Here is a 22,257-nt window from a genome sequence, read left to right as displayed (position 1 = left end):
CAGTAGGAAATCTTCATTGTGAAGGGTCTGAAAAAGTGCAGAAATCTTAGTTGACATGGAACAGAATTTTCCTAGTGTGGAAAAAGGTGATTGTGTGGAGGAGAGCATGCAGTGCACTGGAAGATAGGAGGTTCTTGGGAACACAAGGCAGCAGTAGCTGTTGATGATACGCTGTCACAGCAGTTGATGTCATCACCCATTATATTTTGTGGAGATTTTAGCAGGCCCAAAAAGAGTTACAGTGATTAAAGTATGAAATGATTAAGGTGTGGGAAATCAGCTGCTTGGAATGGAGTAATGCTTTGATAGTGGGTAAAGGGTTTCTAGCTGTCATGGGGAGCCTCTACTGCCTCAGGCATTGTAGTAATTTGGTCCACGATGTACAACTGCTTCTTACATCACTCAGACAACAAAAGTCTCTGCAGGAGGAAGAATCATAGGAGGAACTGTGTCAGAACTTGGTTGTGAATTGGAGGAGTGAATGAGGCCATAGAGAGTGGATTAAACTTCCCAGTTATGTCTCCCTAGCAGCTGGGGGAAGAGCTGTGCACGAACTCCTGCACGAGGAACCTACCTTCCTTGGGACCATTTCACTCTTCTTGCCGTGCTCTCTCTGAAATAGCACTGTCCTCAGGCCAATGGAGTTTGGTGTGGCAAACAGAACATCTGCAGGGAGTTTTTGCATTTAAATTGGTTTGACACTTTTTTAATGTAGTATGAAAGAAAGCAGAGGTGCTGTTGCAAGCTGCAACAGGGAAGCAGCACAGTGTGCAGGGAGGAGCAGAGCTCATGGGGTCTGTTCCATCCAGCACTGTGCCCCAGGCCCACACCACCTACTGACTCCTTATTTTGCTGTTGAGAAAATGAAAACAAATGGAAAAGGTGCCTCAGAATGATCACTTTCCACTCAAGTCAAGGGAAGTTAATAAAATAGAGAGGATGTTTGTGTGCCGTTTTTGTGTTTTCGGAGCTGATCTCACTGTCCTTCAGGGGGTCTGCTTTTATATTCTTTAACAGTGGTGCACTCTCCTTGAAGTATTAATAGCAGAGCTTCACAGAGGCTTTTGTCTTTAAAACTGAGTAAATTGGAAGTCAATTTCTGTAGCTTGAATTTCTTCAGTCTGATTTCAGCTTTTGTGGGGCTCTGGACATGGAGGGCTGCAGCGTAGGTGCTCACCTCTCCAACTGCTGTAGCATAAATACTGGAGGTGCAGTTTGACATGTTTTCTGTAATTACAGTCTGGCTTCATGGGGTTAAAACATATCTTTCAGGTTGGTAAACTGCCAAATAGTATAATGGCTTTGGAAGTAAAATTGCATGAAATTGGCAGACTGTTTGCTGGCACCTGTTGATACAGATCAAGTCAGTCTTACTAATGCTTCTATTGTGCACAGCTTCTGGATGGTAATTTTAGAACTGGTCACAAAAACCAAATATGAAACGTGGTCCAATGAAGCAACAGAAATCAGCTAAATCAGCAGAGTTTGGTCCCTTGGATGAGCCTTCTTCATATTGCTTATGGAGAATGTTTGAGAGTGAGTTCAACTGCATGAGGGTTTTTCCTCAAAGGGCTCCACCTGTTTGTTCTGTGGGAGATGGAGGCAGCAGAGGGTGGGATTCGATCTTTGGAATTTTAATGCACGTTTCCAAGGAAATCAGATACATTCCCAGAGTTTGACTGGGAGTTGAGGGATGATTGCTGAAGTTTTCAAGTCAAAGTACCAATTTCTGCTGCGTAGTCCACAGCTGAATCACAGTGAAGAATAAATCAGGAGATATCCATAGCTCAGTACTTTGCAATAGAAAAATTCCAAACCAGAGTGCAGTGATGGGAAGTGGAGGGCCGTGGCTTTGCAGTTTGGGTGAGCTCAGTTGTAATGGCCCACAGCCCCTCCACAAAAGTGAGTTTTACATTGCTGTGGGTACAGCTGACTTCTCCCAACAGGTCTGTTTCAACCTCATCCTGCCTTAAATGGGAGCAATTTGAAAAATAAAACATAACCCCCCCACACCCCAATGCTGCGTAGAGCAGCATTATTCTACATTATTCTGATATTCCCAATCCCACCGTTTCCACTTTGCTGTGTTGCTCCACGTACATCTGACACTCGTTAAAACCGTTGGCGAGGATCCACGTTTGTAAGTATGTAATACAGAAATTGGAATCATTAATTGACGTTTCCATCTCGTTACCGTGCAATTTCAGGAAGTACTTTGTAGGAAGGCTGTAATTTGTTTAAAATGCTGTTGTAAAATCTAATCTGCAGCACTCCCAGTCCGGGAGAGTCACTAGCTCTGATTTGGATGCGTTTTTTCCAAAGCAGCTCTAGCAGCTTTGTATTTTCTCATGCTATTTGGTCCAGACTGTGCACTAATGTGCTAGTGATTAACTTGCAACCTTGCAGTGCCAGACTCTCCAAAGTGAGCAGACTGCCAAAACCGTGTTGTTCTCCTCAGGAGCTTTTGTATTCAGTGCTGTTAGGAATTCGGACGGCCTTTTACTGCAATTACATCTTCGTTGTGAGTGGTTCTCTTAAATGACAAGAAGTATTGCTGGTTGTTTTCTGGGCTTCTTTTTGCTGTGGGTTTAATTATTAGTGCTGAGTCGTCAGTTTAGAGAGCGTAACTTCAAATCTTTCATTTATATTCTATTATTTTTGACATGTGACTGTATTTTTGATATATCAGTGACTGCTTGGAGAACCACGTGAGCCACCATTGAATGACAGTGAGGAAGAAACTGGGGGATATCGATCCTACTGTACTTTGGAATAGAAAAATTCCAAACCTAAGTGCAGTAAGTGGAGGCCGTGGCTTTGTTGTTTGTGTGAGTTCACTTGTAATGGACCACAGCCCCTCCGTGAGAGTGAGTTTTCCATTGCTGAGGGTACAGCTGACTTCTCCCAGCAGACAAACCCGAGCAGGTCTGTTTAAGTGGTTGATCTCATCCCCCTCACAGCTGATCTTTAAACTCTTAGAGCTTCCCAGTACGGTCTGGAGTTGTTTTTCGATCCTGTAAAGATCTTTGTTTGCACAGCTAGAGTTGTGTCATGGTGTTGCCCTGCCCGAAGGCCGAGCAGCTCGGTGTGAAAGCAGCACTCGTGTGGTTTGTGTGCTCTGTGAGCTGAGGGTGGTGTTTGCTCTGACTTAAGGCTGAGAGCATCATATTCCAGAAAAAAAAACCACCCCACCAACACATCACGTTTTATACAAAATAAAAACATGTCTCCAATTACATTTACTATCTATAGAACAGCTTATCTGAACATCTTGAGAACATTCAGGCTGCCTCCGAAGCTGCGTACCTGGGTTCTGGTAGTGACACTTGAGCAGGGAAAGCAGGGCATGCTGTAAATTACAGCCTTGTTTTAAACGAGCTTTTCGTTCTGATTGCACAGCCAACGGAGCAGTAAGCTGTTCTGTTTTGTCCCTTCTTTCTGTGATCGTTCAGAAAGCAGCATGTGTTTCTGTGCATTTCCCAGGCTGGATGTGGCTTTGGGCAGCCTGGTCTGGTGGTTGGTGACCCTGCATGTGGCAGGGGGTTGAAACTACGGATCTTTGAGGTCATTTTCAACCCAGGCCATTCTATGATTGCAGAGGCTGTTTACTGGATCGTTCTTCCTAGGTCAGTTCTGAAAAGCTCTCTGGACCTTCTCTGCCATTTCAGCATCCAAACCGTGTTTTCCTATCAGATTTGCTGTTAGTGGATGGGGTGGGCAGTTCGTGCTGGGAATGCTGTCACTGGATGCTGGTTTGGGCATTTTCTGGATCTTCACAAACTGTTCTGACCTGCCAGATCTTCACTGTGAACCTGGAGTTACACATTCCTGCACGGCGAGGTGCATTGCCATGCCCAGGGTTACCCAGCTGGTTCATTCGTGGCACTGATGTGTGGTCTCTCTTTCTGCTGATCTGTTTTGGTGCAGATTTGCATTCCTTAGAGATAGCTAGTTGTGGCAGCAGTTAATTACAGGGGGACAAAGATAGCAGAACTTGCACAGCAAGGCCCTGTGCAGCTATTTTAGATCTGTGGTTGGAGGAGCGTCGTCGTGCATCGCTTCGTGTGCCCCAGTGGCACTTGGGGAGCTGGGAAGGAAGGAAGGAGCACCAGGAGGAGGTGGGTCCGTCCATGGGCTGCAGGGCAGCTCAGCTCTGCTGGTTCCCTCCCCCAGCTCTCCTGCTTGCTCTCATAGTTGAGATGTTTGCATCTACAAATAGATCCCAACGCTGCGTGAATGAATGCCGGGCTGCTGAATATTCCAGTTGGTTTTGGATGCCCTTGCTGAATGGTGCACAATCTCCAAGGTAGATCTTTGGGTCTAAAGACATGCTTTAAATAAAATCAGCGTTGAGTTTTTTCTTAGTGGTTGTAACCAAACAAAACCACCTTGCTGTGGGTATTAGTGTGCTTTTCAAACCAGCCCACAAATTATTAGTTAAATCATAAGCTCAGGATAATTAACAGGACTCCTGCTGCACTAATGTAAGCGTTTAATATTGAGGGAAAACAGTGCCATTTCTTGCTGGTTTTGAGGGTTGGAGTAGTGCTGCACAGGCTCTGGAGTAAATGTGCTGAATTCAGGTCTGAAGCAAGGTGAGCTACAGTCACCCCAGACAAAGGCTGGCGTTTCTTTGGTTGCTCAAAACGATCCTTCTGGATTATTCAGAACCTTCATTGATTTGCTGTTGGATTCAGCTGATCAGGTTCGTCTTAAGTGCTCAGGAGTTACAAAAGCATCACTGGATCTTATTTCAAACAAAATCTGTTTCTCTTTCAGAGGTACATGCCACAGGGTTCAACTATCAAAATGAGGATGAGAAGGTTACCCTCTCCTTTCCCAGTACCCTTCAGAAAGGTAAGAGATATTCAGGTGCTTTCAGCTCACTTTGCCCTGTGCATTTGTGGTGCTTGCATTAGCAAAGCTGGAGCAGCAGCTGTGTGTCCCCTGGAGGCTGAGAGAGTGGAACCTGAACTATCAGCTGTCAGGCTGAAGTAGATTTAATTCTGAGAATACCTTAGAGTTGGAGTTCCCTCTTCCAGCAGAAAGAATGCAGTTCAAGTAAGTGCCATAAAAAGCTGCTATTCATCTGTTTCTCTAGGAAGTGCTTTGATTATCTCTGTGACTGTTCAGTGAATGGATACTTAGAAGGGGCAGCACAGATTAACACCTGACTTAAACCTCTTTTACAAGGTCCCTTTGGTACTAAAATCTTTGAGATTCATGGGAAGCACAAATGATAAGATCACTTTGACTGTGGGCCCCTGGAACTGGAGAGATTGTTTTCTTAATGGTGATGTTTGCTTCTAACATGAAGGTGACTCCAATTATTTACCTGCTATTGGGCGTTAGGCTCAAAGCTATTTCTGTCACATACTGATGATCTGTTCTCCTCTTACTGAGAAAGGGCTAATCTGAGTTACTGCAGTATTTTCCTAGGCTGGAATGCACTAAATCTTTTGAAACTATTGTTTTTTTGCTGTGTTGGGTTTGTGGATTGAAGCTTAGCTCCTTGGTTTGGATGAAGCTGTTTTACTTCATCTTTTCAAACACAAATGTAAAGATTGTCAGGTGATAAACTGCTGGCATTTCATTCTGTGGGATTTTGGCACGCTGCCTTTCTGATGAAGATCAGGTTTCCCCTTTTACACTGAGACATCGAGGGCAGAATAAATCCTGAGACTAATTGACTTAGAAGCTTGAATGCAACCAGTGCTCCAGTTTGATTTTGCAGTAGGTTTCAGAGGATAAATAGCCACGTCTTATGTTTTTGCAAATATACACAAGAGCTGTGGGATCAGACTTGTCAAATGGCTTAAGGGAGATCTCTCTTGTTTCCTGTGCTGTGTTTAGAGGATGAGAAGCAGTGCTGCAGGAACCTTCCAGGTCTGTTGTATGGTTTGCCTGGCTTTGCCTGCGCTGGTTTTGATGCTTAGCTCTGCTGGATCTCACTTTTTCATAAGGAGAGCAAAGAGTTTGAAAGAGACTGGCAGAAAACCCATGGGTGGGGATGAACTGAAGGGCCGTCTTCAGAAAGGCAGCAGTCCAGCTGAGAAGCCCAGACTGCAGATCTGGGCCAAAGAAATGCTCTGTGGTGTATCCATAACAATGTCCAATCTGTTTCTGTTTCAGGGACGGGAACGCTGAAGATAGACTTTGTAGGGGAGCTGAATGATAAAATGAAAGGTTTTTACCGAAGTAAATATACAACCCCTACTGGAGACACACGCTATGCTGCTGTCACTCAGTTTGAGGTATGGGCTGTGTTTCTCTTTGCAAGGATTGTCATTCTTATTGTGGTCTTTGTTCTCCGGAGCAGCGCAGGCCTGCTGTCCTGGCTTTAGCTCTGCTTTGAGTAAACTTCAAAAATGCTTTTTTTTTTTCTTTTTTTTTTTTGCTTCTCGTGGATGGGCAATGCTAAAACTGTCCTTTATGGTGTGTCTTGAAGGTCAGTGCATTCTGGCTCTGGCACATTCCCCAGCCAACAGTCATGCTGCTGTGTGATGCATTATATATATAAATAAAACAGATGCAATGTTTAGAAACATCTATTTATGTAGATGTGGTCAAACACATCTGTATAACTTGCCTCTGTGAAATATATTAATTTTTAATTAGAACATTCTGCCTTTATCTCAGCATTATAATGACATCCAAAACACGAGCCAGAAAATGGCTCAAGCATTATGTAAGCCCTGGTCATAAGGACAGAATTTCATTCCATATTGTGATTTCATAGCTGTGTGCCACATGAAAACACAGAGTGCTTACCTCCTGCTTACAGAAGGTTTCCTTTGGGTGCAGGCTGGTGTTAGGATATGGGTAGGTGGTCCTGTGTGTGCTGTCTGGGAATGCCTGCGTGCCCTTCTGCTTTCACATGACTGAGCTTTGCTCCTGCCATGACTCTGCTAAATTCTGCACAGACTGTAGAATTCCATCAGAGCACAGAGTGCTTTTTAGCTGTGTTACAAAGGGGAAGAAAAAAAAAAAAAGAGGGAAAGAAACAATCACATTAGTAACAAAATGCTTTAGTGTAGGGGCTGGGGGGTGTCAGTGAGGAAGCTGCACAGTGCCATCACCACCAGCTTGCATTCATCCAACTTCTTGCCCATAAAATATACCTGTTTTTTGTCTGTTGCCATTGCAGCAGCTTCTTGTGATTTCTTGGGTTAATGTTCTTTCTTCTTTCAGGCTACTGATGCTCGCAGAGCTTTCCCTTGCTGGGATGAGCCTGCTATTAAGGCGACTTTTGATATTTCATTGGTGGTTCCTAAAGACAGAGTAGCTTTGTCAAATATGGTAAGTTCTTGGTGCACCAACTGTCTTCTGAATACAACTATAATAAAGGCAGCTGCCTGATGGAAAGTGAAATGTGTTTGGGGACTTAGGAATGCAGTCTGTCTTAGTAGCTATGAGTAAGCAGCTCTAAATTGAGAGAACTCTTAAAAGATGATGCTGTTATTTCAGATGCTAGCACAAAACCTAAACAGACCTTACAAACCACAGTGGTGTGTGTTTGTTTTTTTAGCTGAAGTCTAGCATATGTCATGCCACGTGCTGCTTGATGAAGAGTGACTGGGGGGGGGGGAACAGCCAACACTTTGTATAACTGCTATAACTTGAGATAAACAGGCATGTTTTTTGCCCTGGAGAATTTCTGAGAATTAGGGTAAGATGTGCAGGTGGCAGCACTCATGTCACAAACACAAGCATTCTCAGGTTACCGTTTGAAATATGGTGCAAATATTTCTGGAATGCACTTTTGGAGAAGAGCGTTTGAGTTTTAAAAATGGGTTTTATTTTTATGTTTTTATTTCAGTGAATTCAGTTTATTTCACTATCCTCGTTCTCTGTGAGGTCTGGCTTTGCTCACTGACCACGTGGTTATGGTTTCTGTTTCAGTATTTTGGTACAAGCCTCGTGCCTTATTGGGAACTGCGTAATATCCTCTTTGGAGGGCAGCAGCTGATAGCTAACATGTTCAGCTGCCTTTCCAGTAATAGAATATAAAGTATATAGCATAAAAGAGCACCTGCCTTTCCATTAATGGCATATCATGTGTGTATTACAGAAGCACGTCTCCATACATGATGGGGCAAATTTTAGCTAGGGGGGAAACTAGTGATCTGTATTATAAAATCAAGGAACTTCTTTCATGTTAAACACGTGATTCCTAGCGATGCTGTAGTTAATCCCATGCACTGCAGAACAGTTTCATTTCCACAAAACTGCTTCTCTTTCATGTTGAAGAATGTCATTGACCGGAAGCCATACCCAGATGATGAGAACCTGGTGGAAGTCAAGTTTGCTCGCACCCCCATCATGTCGACGTATCTGGTGGCATTTGTGGTGGGAGAATATGACTTTGTAGAGACCAGGTCCCTAGATGGGGTCTTAGTGCGTGTTTACACTCCTGTGGGCAAAGCTGAGCAAGGAAAATTTGCATTAGAGGTAAATGCACTCAAGGTGATTTTCTTACTGGTGTTGTGAGCTCCTGCAGGCTGTGTGGGCCTCTGGTGACACAGAGCTTTGGGAGGGTGTCCTGCTTTAGTAGCTCAGAGGGACTGGGCTGGATGTTGAAGATTGTGGACAAACTCATGTTTCTAATGACAAAAGAACACACGTTTCACTCGAGTCGTTTTGATTTCATGGGGCAGACTGTGATCCAAAGATGATGAGGAATACTGAAGGGAAGGGTACAGCCTGGGAGAAAAAGGGGATGGGAGCCTTCCAAGGCTTTGAGGGGGGTGGGAGCCTTCCAAGGTATTGTGCTCTGGAAGCTGGGAATGAGTCTTCTGGAGGAAAGCTTGTGTGTGCTGCTCTCATAGGCTGGTCTTGGCCATCAGGAAGCTTTTGGTTTTCAAAATTGTTCCAAGTTAACAAAATATTTACCAGGTTTCTCCTCTTCTCTCTTACAGGTTGCTGCTAAAACTCTGCCTTTTTATAAGGACTACTTCAATGTTCCTTACCCTCTTCCTAAAATTGATCTCATAGCTATTGCAGATTTTGCTGCTGGTAAAGTAACTCACTTTATTGATGAACTGTATTTTATTTGAATTATAAACATTTAGGAAGAGGTGTGTATCCATATCAATAAACCTTTGTATTTATTTTATAAAGGTGCCATGGAGAACTGGGGCCTTGTTACTTATAGGTATGCTGTTAAAATACTGTCTTTCCCCTCCTTTGTTCACTAATTCTTAGCAATAACTGGATTAGTTTTAGGGAGCTGGCATCATCCCAAATAAGACCAAATCAGTACCTTCAGCTCTTGCTTCAGTTTGAATCGTTGTGACTTCTGCAGCAGCGTGCATTACTACACAAACCTTAGGAAGGCAGGAATGAGCTCTGCAAGCACTGTCCAAGGGTGTGAGGGTTTTTAACTGTCTGGCAGCACTGCCTGTTCTCCAAGAGAACTTTCTTGGCTGTTTTTTTCCCCTCCAAGTTACTGGCACAGCTGGAAGGGTTTCTTGTTTTATGTTGTAGGCAAGTTGGTCAATGTAGCAGCCACATGATTATCATGTAGTGAAAAATACTAACTTGCCTTCCTTTTCAGTTTTTTGTGTTCACCTGATCAAGCTTTTATGTCTTTGCTTGATACTCCTACATGATCTGTACACATTGTTAGACTGATTCTCCATTTTGTACATTGGACTTAAAAGCTCTGGACTTCAATCCTTTTGAATTTCTTTTGCTAAACTTTGAATTTGGCCTTAAAAAAAAAAAATTGCAGTGGATGTTTGAGTCCAGGTTAAAAAGTACATCTTATTACAATTTTGATGAAATCTTTTACTTCCTGTGGAGGGAAAAAACCCCACCAACTTACCTTGGATGAGTAGATTTTTTTTTTTTTTAAGCCTTTCTTAATTTTTCCTGCTCCATTTTTTCCCCCTTTTTACTCTTTGATTTGGCACGCTTGCTTTATCCCCTCGGGGACAGAAGGTTGGCACAGTCTGTGTTTGGAATTTTGTCCCCTCGGAGCCCAGCAGTCCTGAAGCTGTGGCTGCCCCACCACGTCCTGGTTGCAGTGGGGTGTTTGCAGAGGAAGGTTGTGTGCCTGAGCTGGGAGCTCTTGTGTGTGGAGGGACCCGTGTGTGTGACACAGCTGGAGAGAGCTGGGCTTCCTTTGGGGCTGAGGGAGATTGGCTGTGCATACACCATGCAGTGCAAAGGGAGTTTCAGTTAAGGTGAGACTTGTCGTGTCCCCCCCTTCCTTTCTAGATTATGTAGGTGAGCTATTTTATACATAAAGCATAAACTTTCTCGTTCCTGCTTGGTTTATTGCACTTGTCTTCTTGCATGCCGTGAGGAACTGTTGCTCCAAAGCATTCCAGTAACTGTGGAACTTACCAAAGCAACGTCTAAACTGAAATACCTCTTGGTTTTTTTCAGTTGCACCAATCACTTTGTAGCTTGTTTAGGTTATTTAACCTGCTTTTGCTGTGTTTTCGAACCTAGGCTTGTTTCACTTGTTCAGTCACCTCTTTCTTTTAAATACAGGGAGACTGCATTGCTCATTGACCCCAAAAATTCCTGTTCTTCATCTCGCCAGTGGGTGGCTCTGGTTGTGGGACATGAACTTGCTCATCAGTGGTTTGGAAACCTCGTGACCATGGTATCTAACAGTTACAAGTTCTACTTTTTGTTGACATGTGCTTCATATCATTATTATTAAGTGTCCTGTAATAACAGACATGCTGTCTTAAAAAATTGCTTTATTATCAGTTCCTCCTTTATTAGTGTGTCCTGTAAAGGTATTTCTAGATCTTTTCTAAGACAGGAGAAGACTGAGTGTGCTCATTGCTCTTCTTGGGCTGCTGACTTCTTCATAGGGAGGAGCTGGTGCTCACAGGCATTACCTGTTCCTCTGCCCTGTGCTAAATGAGGACATGAAAAGTTTCTCTTTGCTGCTGACTTCTTGTTGGTAAAGCAAAGCCCTTATAATCTTGTTCTTTATTCTACCTTCTTCATTTTCCAGGAATGGTGGACCCATCTTTGGCTGAACGAAGGGTTTGCCTCCTGGATTGAGTACCTGTGTGTCGATCACTGCTTTCCAGAGTATGACATCTGGACTCAGTTTGTTTCTGCTGATTACACACGAGCTCAAGAGCTCGATGCCTTAGACAACAGTCATCCAATTGAAGTAAGTCTTGTCCTTCCTACTGGTTATCTCCCTTCTTTCTTGTTAGCTGGATGTGAGTTTTCTGTTCCCTGTTAAGGAAGAACTGTACGCTCATTCATAATGCAAAGAAAAACCCAAAATTGTCTTTACACTTTGTGGATTTTCCTGTATTACACGTGTGCTTTCTTCAGTGAGAAAACTCCTTAAGCAACAGAACAAACGAAAGCAGAACATTGTGGCAATTAACTCACCGTTAATTATCCTCTTCATCACAGGTTAGTGTTGGCCATCCATCCGAAGTAGATGAAATATTTGATGCTATTTCTTACAGCAAGGGAGCATCTGTAATCCGAATGCTGCACGACTACATTGGTGATGAGGTAAAAAGTCTGTTGTCAGGAGCTAACTGTAGGTTTTCAAATATTTCTACGCTACAAAAACCTTAAGTTTATGTCTGTATTTTAATTTCCAAGACTTCTCTTCTGTGTAGTTTTTGGGCTTTGTATTTCTCCTAGGTATTTGAACTTACCTAGGAGAAACAAGGCGGTGGGAAAATACAGAAATAAAATCATTTCAGTGGTAAAATCTGGCTTAGGGAAAAACACATGAGTTGATCTTTGTAGCAGCAGAATTTAGGAGGGAGATACAGGTGTACATGTGGATCCTAGGATTCTTGGGTTGACTCTTGAATCTAAATGCAGCACGGAGGGAGGACAGAAGGGACCTCCATTGTGGTGCCATGACCATGCATTCAATTGTGTGTTCCCAGGACTTTCGGAAAGGAATGAATTTATATTTAACAAAGTTCCTGCAGAAGAATGCAGCCACAGGTAACTGATGATTATTACGTGATTAAGAAAACTCATTTCTTGAGACACAATTTTTGGAGCTAATTTGGTGGTTTCTTACATAGCTGCTTTTGCAACTGAGTAATTGAAAAGCAGGAAATAGTGGGCTTGTTTCCAGTTTCATACAATGTTCCCCTGCACAGCCAGAATTCTGCATCCTCTGGGGGTTCTGTCTCTTGGATGAGGTGATCTGCAGGACCTGCACTTGCTGGTGATGAGCACATCCACGTGATGATAGAAATGGAGCGTGGTGGTTTGCCTGCTGCACGCCATGCTTGGCAGTATTGATTGCATGGATGAGTAAACAGTTCAAAGTCTGCTCTAACATATCTTTTCTTAGACCTCTTTTTTTTTTTTTTTGGTGTAATTCATAAACATGGAATTGGACCTTCAGCCTTAAGCAGTCCATGTGGCTCACTTGGCTCTTTTGACGTAACAGATGAAAACTGCAGGGAGAGACTCTTCTTTTTACCACTTTCAGTGTACAGTATGGATTGATTACGTGATTTTAGTTGCTGTAAAGTTTTCTCCCCCCTCTCCTCACCTGTGGATGGTTTAAACTATTTCCTTTTTCTCACCTATCACCTTCACAACTTGACAAAAGGGCAGTGGAGATCACAGTGGGCAAATAATGGGAGCAGTACTACAGATCCCACCTCCCAGGGCCCATTACTGTAACAGTGTCTGACATGGTGGGGCTCAGGGTGTCCTTAGTCAGACTTTTTTTCTACAGAGGACCTCTGGGAAAGCCTGGAAAAAGCTAGTGGTAAACCTATTGCTGCTGTGATGAACACATGGACCAAACAAATGGGATTTCCACTCATTTACGTGGAAGCTGAACAGGTGAGTTGTGCAATAATTCCCCTTATAGTGATTGGTTTATTTTCAGATCAGATGTTCTGCCTTTCCACTGAGTTTAAGATCAGATTTGGTGGTTTCCAATAACTTAAGAATGTCTCTTGGAGCAGAGCATGGTGCAGTGAATTGCTTTGTTTAGTGGCAGGTCTGTTTCTACAGGGAGAGGAAGAGGAGGAACCCAGTGGAAAGTGAAATAGAGTTTATCCACAGGCACTCCAGGCCCTGTGCCTGGGGTTTGCTGACATGGCCCGTTTGCTCTTTGTGTTTGAAAAGCTGCAGGGGCAGTGGAATATCTGCTGTAGGTCCCCTCAGTGCACACTGTGCTTCCAGCTCCATTTTGATTGTGCTTACTCTGCAACATCACAGGCTGAGCTGGGATTAGTGGCTGGAAAGTGAAATCAGACCCCAAAAAATCAGTGGGTAATTAGGGCATGTATGTCTCAACAATAGTAATGATGAGTAAACTGGAATGAATCCTTGAGTGAGTTTCTTTTTGTGGGGGAGGATGGAAGTTATGTGAGTTTAAGGAGTGCACAGAAGTTGCGATGTATGAAAACTGAGGTTAAATGATCTAAATTTCCCCTTTAACTCCATGAACATCGAAATAAGTTGGAATTCTTGAAGAATCTGATTGATTTTGTTTTGATTTTTTAGCAAGAAGATGACAAAGTATTGAAGTTAGTCCAGAAGAAGTTCTGTGCCAGTGGACCATATGCTGGTAAGATGAGGGCTGGGAGCAGAAGCAGTGACAGCAATATTGGGTGATCAGACAGCTTGGATTTGGGTGTTTAAGACTTCAGAATGAATATAAAGCTGAGTGCTGCGATGCTTTTCATGTCCTCCTGCTATGGTGAAAGCTGCAGTCTTCAGCTCAGCTTTCATTCTGAGGCTCTTCTCTTCCCATGTCTACTTCAAGGGCATTGCTGCCATCTGAGGAGCTCTGTAATCTGCTGGTCTTATGGCTGTGAATAAATAAAAATGCCTTGTATGGAAGTCAGCTCTATTTGAAGATGAAAATTCTGCCTATTTCCTCTACTTATGGAAAGTAAAGTGTTAGGCTTCAAAGGTGCTGTAGATACCCTTGGTGTTGGACTCTAGAACTGCCCTTTTCCTTCAGGTTTTTGTCAATTTGAATTTAAACATACTCACATCAGCTGCTGCCAAAACTTCAGCCTCATGCAGCATTTCTTAGTCTGCACATCGTTTTTCCTTAGGCCTTCCTTTTTTATTTGTTTCCTCTTTTAGGGGAGGATTTCCCTATGTGGATGGTCCCCATCAGTATTTGTACAAGCGACGACCCCACCAGTGCCAAAATGCAAGTGCTGATGGACAAACCAGAGCTGACCTTGGTTTTGAAAGATGTTAAACCAGACCAGTGGGTGAAGGTGAGTGGCCACAAGGGAGCTGTGAGTTTGGTTGTCACTGTCATGTTCTCCTTCCTTCCAGTTTCCTCTTCCCTCTCTTTTTCCTTGCAGTCTTGTATTTCTTGTGCAGGGGCCTCTCTGTGCTACTGCTGGATGTTGGCTCCTGTCTGTAATGCTTAACGTTTCCCTTCAGACCTTTGTTTCCAGGAGCAGTCTAGACAATGTAAACTGGAACCTTCTCAGAGTGTGAGCCCAGAAAAACAGAGTCCCGTTAAGCGGAGGCAGCTTTTGATTTTAAATACAGTGGCTTTTTCAGTATCCCGTGGCAACTGCAGTTTAGTTCAAGTCCATTCTGAGCAAAAATAGTCCTGTTTATTTCCCATTAGTGTGAAGGTTTTCAATGGGTTTTACCAGAAAAGTAGGAATCTGCAAGTGGAAAAACCCACTGCTGAGATGTGCTGCAGACACTGGGCAGAAACAGGATGGGAGAATGGAAAGGAACCAACTGACTGGAATTATTACTGCATGAACTAACGAGGTTTAGAATAATGGTTTCTGAGCTGGAGGAGACTCCATGAAACAGCAATAAGAGTTATTCTAAATCAGATCTTCCTGCTTAACTAACGGGAGCATTTCAGCCATCAGGTCTGTGTGTTCCCTGGAATCCCCACATCTGTCTGCATCACCTTGGTGACAGAGGGGCTCATCACAACCAACCCTGAGAGCTTCTGCCCCAACAGGAGCAAAGATGCTGATGATTTTTGCCTTCCTACCTCAAACTGCAGTTCTTCAGGCTTACTGTGCACGACTTGCTGTGATGCAGGGCAGGGACACTTGTTCTCCTTTCTTGAGAACACAGTTGTGTATCAGAGTCGTGTTGAACAAGCTGAGAGTCAGGTTACAGAAGTGAGGCTTGTAGCATGGGCAGCCACCTGTGTTGTGTCTTCTGCACTGTGTGTTCTCCTTCCTAACCCTTAACCCTGCTTAGGAGTGGAGGTTTCTCTTTCCTCCTTGCTCCCATCCTATTTCCTCATGCCAGCTCTCTCTCATCTACCGTGCCTCTTAGTGAGCGCTCCTTATTTAAAATAAAATTTTAAAAATCCTTTTTTTTTCCTTTTCCTGGCTTTTAATTTTTTACTTTTTGGTGCATTTCAGTTGAACCTTGGGACAGTAGGCTTCTACCGCACGCAGTACAGCCCTGACATGCTGGAGAGTTTAATACCAGCCATCAAAGACCTCTCCCTACCCCCCGTGGACAGGCTCGGCCTGCAGAACGATCTCTTCTCTCTGGTAAGCAAACTGTGCTGTTCTGTCCAATAATGAGATCTGTGGTGGTGACAGAAACGGGTGTTTGAAGAGTCAGTCTCTGTTTTTGGAGGTGAAGCACCCTTGGGACTATTGCATGTGTTTAGCTGTTAACTCACTCAACAAGTTCAGACTTGTTCATAAGGTTTATAAAATCGTTTTGAGAACTTTCTTTTAATTGGTCAAAGCAGGGATATTTTAATTATCCCCTCAAAGACTTTATCCAAGACTTTATCAGCACTGTGCTGCAGCCAGTAGGGTTTGTAAAGCCTTCCTCCCCTGGCAGAGGTGGCTGTTGGGGATTCTTAGTGTTCCAAAGCAAGGGACTGCCTGAAAAGCAGGCAGTGTCAGCTCTGAGCAATGCATTGCTGTGCTCTGTACTTCAGATTGTGCTTTTGTGTTCTTTTTGGTTAGCAAAAGCATGGAAGGTTGGAGTGATGTGGGTTTGATGCCCCATCCCTCTTTCTTCAAAGCTTCTAAGTTGTCATGGCTTAGTCGAGAGTGTTTGAAAATATGGCCTGGGTCCCTTCCCAAGTATTGCAGGACCAATGGCACAAATAATAATAATGCACACAGGATCTGTGTTACACTCCTTTATTTGTGTGTGTGTTTCCATTTAAATAATATTTCATCATAGCTGAGCGTAGCCTAAATAGTAGAAATTGATTTTCCACCCCCTTTTCTTTGCCATAATTTACCAGTCTGCTCCCATGTGAAGCAGTCTGGTTGGAGATTAATCACCTGCACTGAGCATAGGAGTACTTTCACAGTGCTGGGAGGCAGCATAGATTTTCCCTGGCATAGGCAGGAAGGCTGCTTGTACTTCTATGAGAAGCAGGAAGCAAAAATGGTTCCTGCAGCTTTACGATCCCAATTTAATGAGGAGCAAAAATTAAACCTCGCAATCATTACAATTTTAGGTTAAAATAAGCTGTTGGTGGGTGTAATATCTGGCTGAGAATAACTCTGGAGGTTTATCATCTCTTGCCAGCTCTGCTTTGATTTAAACTCATTTAAGCTGTTGTCTGTTTCCTGTTTGCAAAATGGACTTAGAATTGTGTCACCATCTCCTGGTGATGTTCTTACCTGTGTATGGAAAGCACTGTGTGCCCTGAGAGCTCAGCACAGCCTTATTTATAAGGCAGTGAGCAGCTGAATGCCTTAATTTTGCATGGAAGTAAAACTAATCTGTGTCTTTTCCTCTCCCAGGCCCGAGCTGGAATCATTAGCACTGTAGAGGTTCTAAAAGTCATGGAAGCATTTGTGAATGAGCCCAATTATACTGTGTGGAGCGACCTCAGCTGTAACCTGGAGATTCTCTCAACTCTCTTGTCCCACACAGACTTCTATGAGGAAATCCAGGTGTTTGTGAAAGATGTCTTTTCACCAATAGGGGAGAGACTGGGATGGGACCCCAAACCTGGAGAGGGTAAGAGAACTCACCGTTGGGTTTCACAGTGTGGTGGTGTTGGGTCTTGAAATAAATAAGCCATCAAGATGTTGGGAATGGCAGAGAAGGGAGGAAGAGGAAGGGCTGAGGAAGGCATTTGGGGGTGTTTTTATATTTAAAAAGCCAAACACAAAGCCTCCAAACAACTCTCTTTTCTCAAGTGCACCTTAAAATGGTGAACGTTTCCCTGTCCAGTCAGTGGCTGATTTAAGAACTATCTGCTGTAGCTTTGCATCTATTAGAGTGCACCAAACTTCGTAGGCTGTTGGGGTGGGAAACTTGTCCCAGTTTGTCCCAGTGTAGATCCAGCAGTTTGGTTGTGATTACCAGCCTGGCTCAGATTGCAGGCAGAGCGTGCTGTGTTTGGTCTGGAATTTTATTCTCCTGATGCTCTTGCTATTTAAAAGCTAAAATAGTCTTCCAATGGCACTGAGGAGAGCTGGAAAGTCCTGCTTTCTTTAGATATCCCCTCATTTGCAGAAGGATTATTTTGTAGCTCTGTAGCTTATGAGTGCAGGTGGAAGGATTAAAGAATGACATTTATTAATTTAGTTGTCTCCAAATAATTTTCTCCTTCTACTGATCAGGTCATCTAGATGCCCTTCTGAGAGGTCTGGTGCTGGGCAAACTAGGCAAAGCTGGGCACAAGGCTACCTTGGAAGAAGCCCGACGCCGGTTTAAAGACCACGTGGAAGGAAAAAACATCCTGTCAGCTGATCTGAGGAGTCCTGTAGGTTATCAGAGGGTTTGGTTCCCACCTACACTGACACAGGAACGGCTTTGGTCTCTGGATGGTGTTGGTTTTAGAGACTGGTGGATGTGGGTTGAGTGTACATGAAGTGCTTGCTAGCTTTCAGCGCGTGGTACAAAGATTTCTTGCTCTGTTGTTTTGCTGAAGCTGAAATTAAGGAAGAGAGGGGTTGGCAAAGTCGTCTTAAAATTCAGTGCTAACACAAAAGGGGTCAGTGCAGCTGTCTTCCAGCTCTGCTCACCTGCTTGAAATGCAGCCCAAATGCACAGCAGTTTGTTGCAGAGCTCCCTTCACCCAGGGTGAGCTTTGCATCCCTCCAGGTGTGATGTGTGAAGGATGTCTTTGTGCTCTCCCCCAGGTCTATGTCACTATTTTGAAGCATGGAGACAGTACTACTTTAGACACCATGCTCAAGGTGAGTGCACGCTCCTTTCTTCACACAACCAGCTTATGCAGTGAAGAGCTAAACATCCCACCCTGTGGGTGGATTGTCCCAGGTGGAGTTTCTGTGCTGCTGAGCCCAGTGGGGTGATGTACAGATGATGATTCAGCCTTAATTGTGCTCCTTGGTCCTTGAGTGGTGTGAAATTGCCACCTAGTGGATTGCTGCCTCTCTCATTTTAGGATCATTTTCCATTGCTCAGAGGCACGGTTCTACTTGGCCTTATATAAACAGTGGTGAAGATCAGCTTGTTACTAATGGTACTTTCTGCTCATGCATGTGGAATGAGATCCCTCACGTAGATAACTGCCGTATTATTCATGAACGTGTTCAGTTTGTCATATATTATGCTTAAAGACAAACCCAGCAGCATATCCAGCAAGGTGAGCAGCACCAGGTGATGAGAGGAGGTCACTTCATATCTGTGCTAACACTGTTTGCTCTGCCTTTGAAGCTTCACAAGCAAGCAGACATGCAGGAGGAGAAGAACCGAATTGAGCGTGTCCTCGGGGCCATCTCCCAGCCAGAACTGATTCAAAAAGTTCTCACCTTTGCACTTTCAGTAAGTTACTGGAAAAGCTGTTGTTTTGGGAATAGTTGCAGCTATTGAATCTGATTTATACCTTAATTTGTGGAAAAAAGAGAAGAGCTGCCCTTGATATTTGTTAGCATCAGTTGGGAATGTTTGTTGTTGCTTTCATCCTCAGGAAGAGGTACGTCCCCAGGACACAGTGTCTGTCATTGGAGGAGTGGCAGGAGGCAGCAAGCAGGGGAGGAAAGCTGCTTGGAAGTTTGTACGAGACAACTGGGAGGAGCTTTATAATCGATACCAGGGTGGATTCTTGATATCCAGACTAATAAAGGTTTGTGTGGCTCTGAGAATGGCTCTGTTAATGTGCAGGGCCCCAACTGAGTTATGTTTGAAATGCTGACTGCTTACCTTTGGTTATCTTTTTTTTTTCTGCAGCTAACAGTGGATGGGTTTGCAAACGATAAAATGGCAGCGGAAGTCAAGGTAAGAAATGTGATTTATGGAGGTAATTAATTTCATTTGTGATAGACATGGGCTGCTCTGAGCTGTCAGCACCTCGTGGGAGAGCCACGAGTTTGGGGATGGTGCCTCTGAGTTGTGGGATCGTTGTGTAGTTCCTCAGTTGTGCTGTTTTGAGTTATAAATTAGCAATTCATTCCACAGCTCTTAATGATCCCCATTTCATTAGTTTTGCTTATTACTACTCACGTGGTAGAAATGAGCACGATTCCATGCTGTAGGTCCAGGTTTGTGCCTTCAGTTGTGCTGTGCAGTGAGAGCAAGGCTCTGCCATGGGACAGATGAGTGTTTGCTGGGAGCTGCTGGCTCAGGTGCTCAGGTATCCCCATGGTGTGTGAGCACGAGCCCTGGGGAGCCTGCTGGCTTTCTTTGCTCCCTGCCTGCAGTTTTATGGGGGCTCCTTGGCAGAAGAAACATAAAAACGTGGCCCTCAGTTGTCACTTTCCCATTAACAAAATGCTGAAAAGGAATTCATGTTTTGAAGATCCATTGAGCCACGTGTTTGCATCACTTAGCAATCTCTTCCCCTGAGGTTCAGTAGCAGCAATGATGTTGCAGAGAAATCTCATTTTATTGGTTCTGAAAGATGCTTTGCTCAACAAACAACAGAACCATAACTCGTTTCTGTGATGGCTCCCTGCTGGAGCGCGTGGTGTCCCTGTGCCTTACATTAGTGTGTGTGTCTGTTTATCTGTGTGTGTTTTGGGGTGAAGGTGAGGATGGTTCCCTGTAGGGGCAGCTCAGCCCACCCACAGCAGTGAGCTCACAGCTGTGTGTTCAGCTGGAGCTGAAGTAGGCAGGTGATCCAGGCTGGCTGTGGCTCTGGGCAGCCTGGTGACCCTGCACGTGGCAGGGGGGTTGAAACTCGATGATCATTGTGGTCCTTTTCAACCCAGGCCATTCTATCATAGAGAGGTGCTGGAGGGATGAACACGAGAACCTCCAGCGATGCTCCAGGAGCTGCAGTGCCTGGAGGTCGTTGCGCAGTGGGCAGCAGTGCTCAGCAACACGATCTGTAGAGCAGTGCTTTGCCAAAATGGCCCCGAGTGTCACTTAGTGCCTTTTTCCAAGCACCCAGAAATACACACTGGGTTTGCTGCTCGTGTTTGCCCTCCCACTGAGGGGCTGAGGCCGTCCCTTGGCGTCTCAGTGGCCACGAGGATGGGACAGAGATGGAAACGGAGCCGTTCTGCCGCTCCCACAGCCAGCAGAGAAACCTCATTTCTTCCCATACGAACTCAGCACCTCGGGGGGGCTTCAAACACAGCCCCACCTTCAGCCATTTGGGCCCTGGTGAGGACAGCAGTGTGCTTTGTGTGCAGGCTTTCTTCGAGAGCCACCCAGCGCCATCCGCAGAGCGCACCGTCCAGCAGTGCTGCGAGAACATCCTGCTGAATGCTGCCTGGCTGAAGCGGGACAGCGAGGACATCCATCAGTTCTTCCTGCAGAGGAAGGGTCCCCCCCCAGCCACGGCGTGAACCCACGGTGCTGCTGAGCCCCACTGCCTCCGTGGGGGGAAGGAGGAGCTGCTGCCCCACAGCTGATTGATACGCCAAGAATTCGGAGTCTTTTATCTCAAGCGGACGGGGATTGGACTGTGAATGTAGTTAACTGGTTCCTGCTCACACTCCAGAATTAAAATTCTATTAAAATTAATCGCAATTCAACGAAAAGAGAGAGGGGAGAGAGAGAGAGAGAGAAAGAAAAAAGGAGGAAAAAAAAAATAAGAAAAAAAAATCTGTAAATATGATAGTAATAAAATAGAGCATAACAAAACTGTGAAACTTCCTCAAGCCTTGTCAGTGGTTACAATATTTAACATCCCCTCCTCGTTGACAGATGTTCTGTTTTTTATGCCCTCCCCCCAAAAGAGGAAACCAGCAGTGCGAGGTCAGCAGAATTCGGGGCAGGAGAGGCTGAGTGCTCACACAGTGCTCAGAAGGCAGGAGGCCAAACAGCTCCCAGTGCAAGGTTTGGGGGAGACATTCTTGCAAACCCATCCCTCACCCCACGGATCGTAGGTTCCCCCCCTTTTTGTGTTACCTCTCAGCAGAAACAAAACCGTTCTGTCGCTCTCCACTTCTCGGTTCCACTTTGCTGATGTCCTTCTTAGAGATAACGGGATTGTATGGAAACATCTTTCATAGCCACATTAAACGAGAGAACGATTCACGCAGTCTATCCTTTTTTTCTCCTGCCTCCATGGCACCCTCACCATGCATGCCCACGGGCAGCACTGCGTGCCCAGCTCTCCCACTGCTGGCTGGGCTCTGCTCCGTGTCCCCACAGCCCAGCTTGTCCCACCTCCTCGTGGCCGTAGCAGCAATAGCTTTTCGTTCCTTTCTGTGATGTCGATGGTAATTTGATTCAGAAGCCTTAAATGAGTGCTGAGTGGAGTGCTGATGAAGCCTAAGCTGTGTTTCCTTGGCTGCTCACCAACACGACGCCCTCTGACAAAAAGGTTGGAGCTCCGTACGGATTTTTTTTTTTTTTTCTTCCTTTCTTTAACAAGAATTCATCTTTGCTGTGGCTTCACTGTACTTCAGAAGGTCATCAGACTGTCAGACCGCTTCCCCCAAAACATTTTTGTGCTCTTGTTTAAAAAAACAAAACAAAACAACCAACCAACCCAACCAAACAGAAAACCACAACAAAAATTAAAACAGTTGGCGTTAATAAAAATGTCAATGTGAAATTCGTGTCCTGAGCTCTCGTTCTTTTCTAACCCTACCGCCAGGCCCTGCAATGGCTGGAAGCCCCCAGCTCTGTCCTGAGCCGCTTCCCCTGCTGCTCTCTGTGCTCTTAGGGCAGCATGGCCTGCACTGATGGGACACAACCACGGGTTAATGGTCGTACAGCTTGGCCTCGGGCTCCAGCAGGAGCCAAGACAGAAGGTGGAAGGCACAGGAATGGTGGAGGGGCCGTTTTTGTCCCACTGGTCCCCATTAAGTTCACTGCTGCTTTTCCCTCCCGTCAGCACTGCAGAGCCCATGTGATTTCAGAGCTGTGAGCTGATTTCCCTTCTGCTTTGTGCACGCTGACAAAATAACACACAGTTGTGATTCT

At 44.7% G+C, this 22,257-nt stretch overlaps 1 protein-coding gene across 3 annotated transcripts in view; it reads left to right on the top strand.

Moving 5' to 3' along the window:
- Positions 1-21,886, top strand: part of NPEPPS (aminopeptidase puromycin sensitive) — a 31,015-nt gene extending 9,129 nt beyond the window's left edge. For all 3 annotated transcript variants that reach the window (XM_090124815.1, XM_031600663.2, XM_090124816.1), the window contains exons 3-23: positions 4,780-4,857; positions 6,133-6,254; positions 7,192-7,299; positions 8,251-8,451; positions 8,919-9,015; positions 9,121-9,154; positions 10,501-10,615; positions 10,979-11,143; positions 11,398-11,502; positions 11,892-11,952; positions 12,704-12,813; positions 13,483-13,546; positions 14,074-14,213; positions 15,348-15,482; positions 16,707-16,926; positions 17,535-17,677; positions 18,057-18,113; positions 18,595-18,702; positions 18,848-19,003; positions 19,108-19,155; positions 20,514-21,886. In XM_090124815.1, coding sequence (XP_089980941.1) covers positions 4,780-4,857; positions 6,133-6,254; positions 7,192-7,299; positions 8,251-8,451; positions 8,919-9,015; positions 9,121-9,154; positions 10,501-10,615; positions 10,979-11,143; positions 11,398-11,502; positions 11,892-11,952; positions 12,704-12,813; positions 13,483-13,546; positions 14,074-14,213; positions 15,348-15,482; positions 16,707-16,926; positions 17,535-17,677; positions 18,057-18,113; positions 18,595-18,702; positions 18,848-19,003; positions 19,108-19,155; positions 20,514-20,669 — 2,423 coding nt within the window. In that variant the 3' untranslated portion in view covers positions 20,670-21,886. The remainder of the gene's footprint in view (positions 1-4,779; positions 4,858-6,132; positions 6,255-7,191; positions 7,300-8,250; positions 8,452-8,918; positions 9,016-9,120; positions 9,155-10,500; positions 10,616-10,978; positions 11,144-11,397; positions 11,503-11,891; positions 11,953-12,703; positions 12,814-13,482; positions 13,547-14,073; positions 14,214-15,347; positions 15,483-16,706; positions 16,927-17,534; positions 17,678-18,056; positions 18,114-18,594; positions 18,703-18,847; positions 19,004-19,107; positions 19,156-20,513) is intronic.
- The last annotated feature ends 371 nt before the right edge of the window (positions 21,887-22,257 follow it).

Source organism: Phasianus colchicus, chromosome 26, assembly GCF_987193195.1.
Source record: "Phasianus colchicus chromosome 26, bPhaCol1.hap1.1, whole genome shotgun sequence".
Lineage (NCBI taxonomy): Eukaryota > Metazoa > Chordata > Aves > Galliformes > Phasianidae > Phasianus > Phasianus colchicus.
The sequence above is the reverse complement of the archived record's forward strand: the minus strand, read 5'-3'. Positions and strand labels throughout refer to the sequence as shown.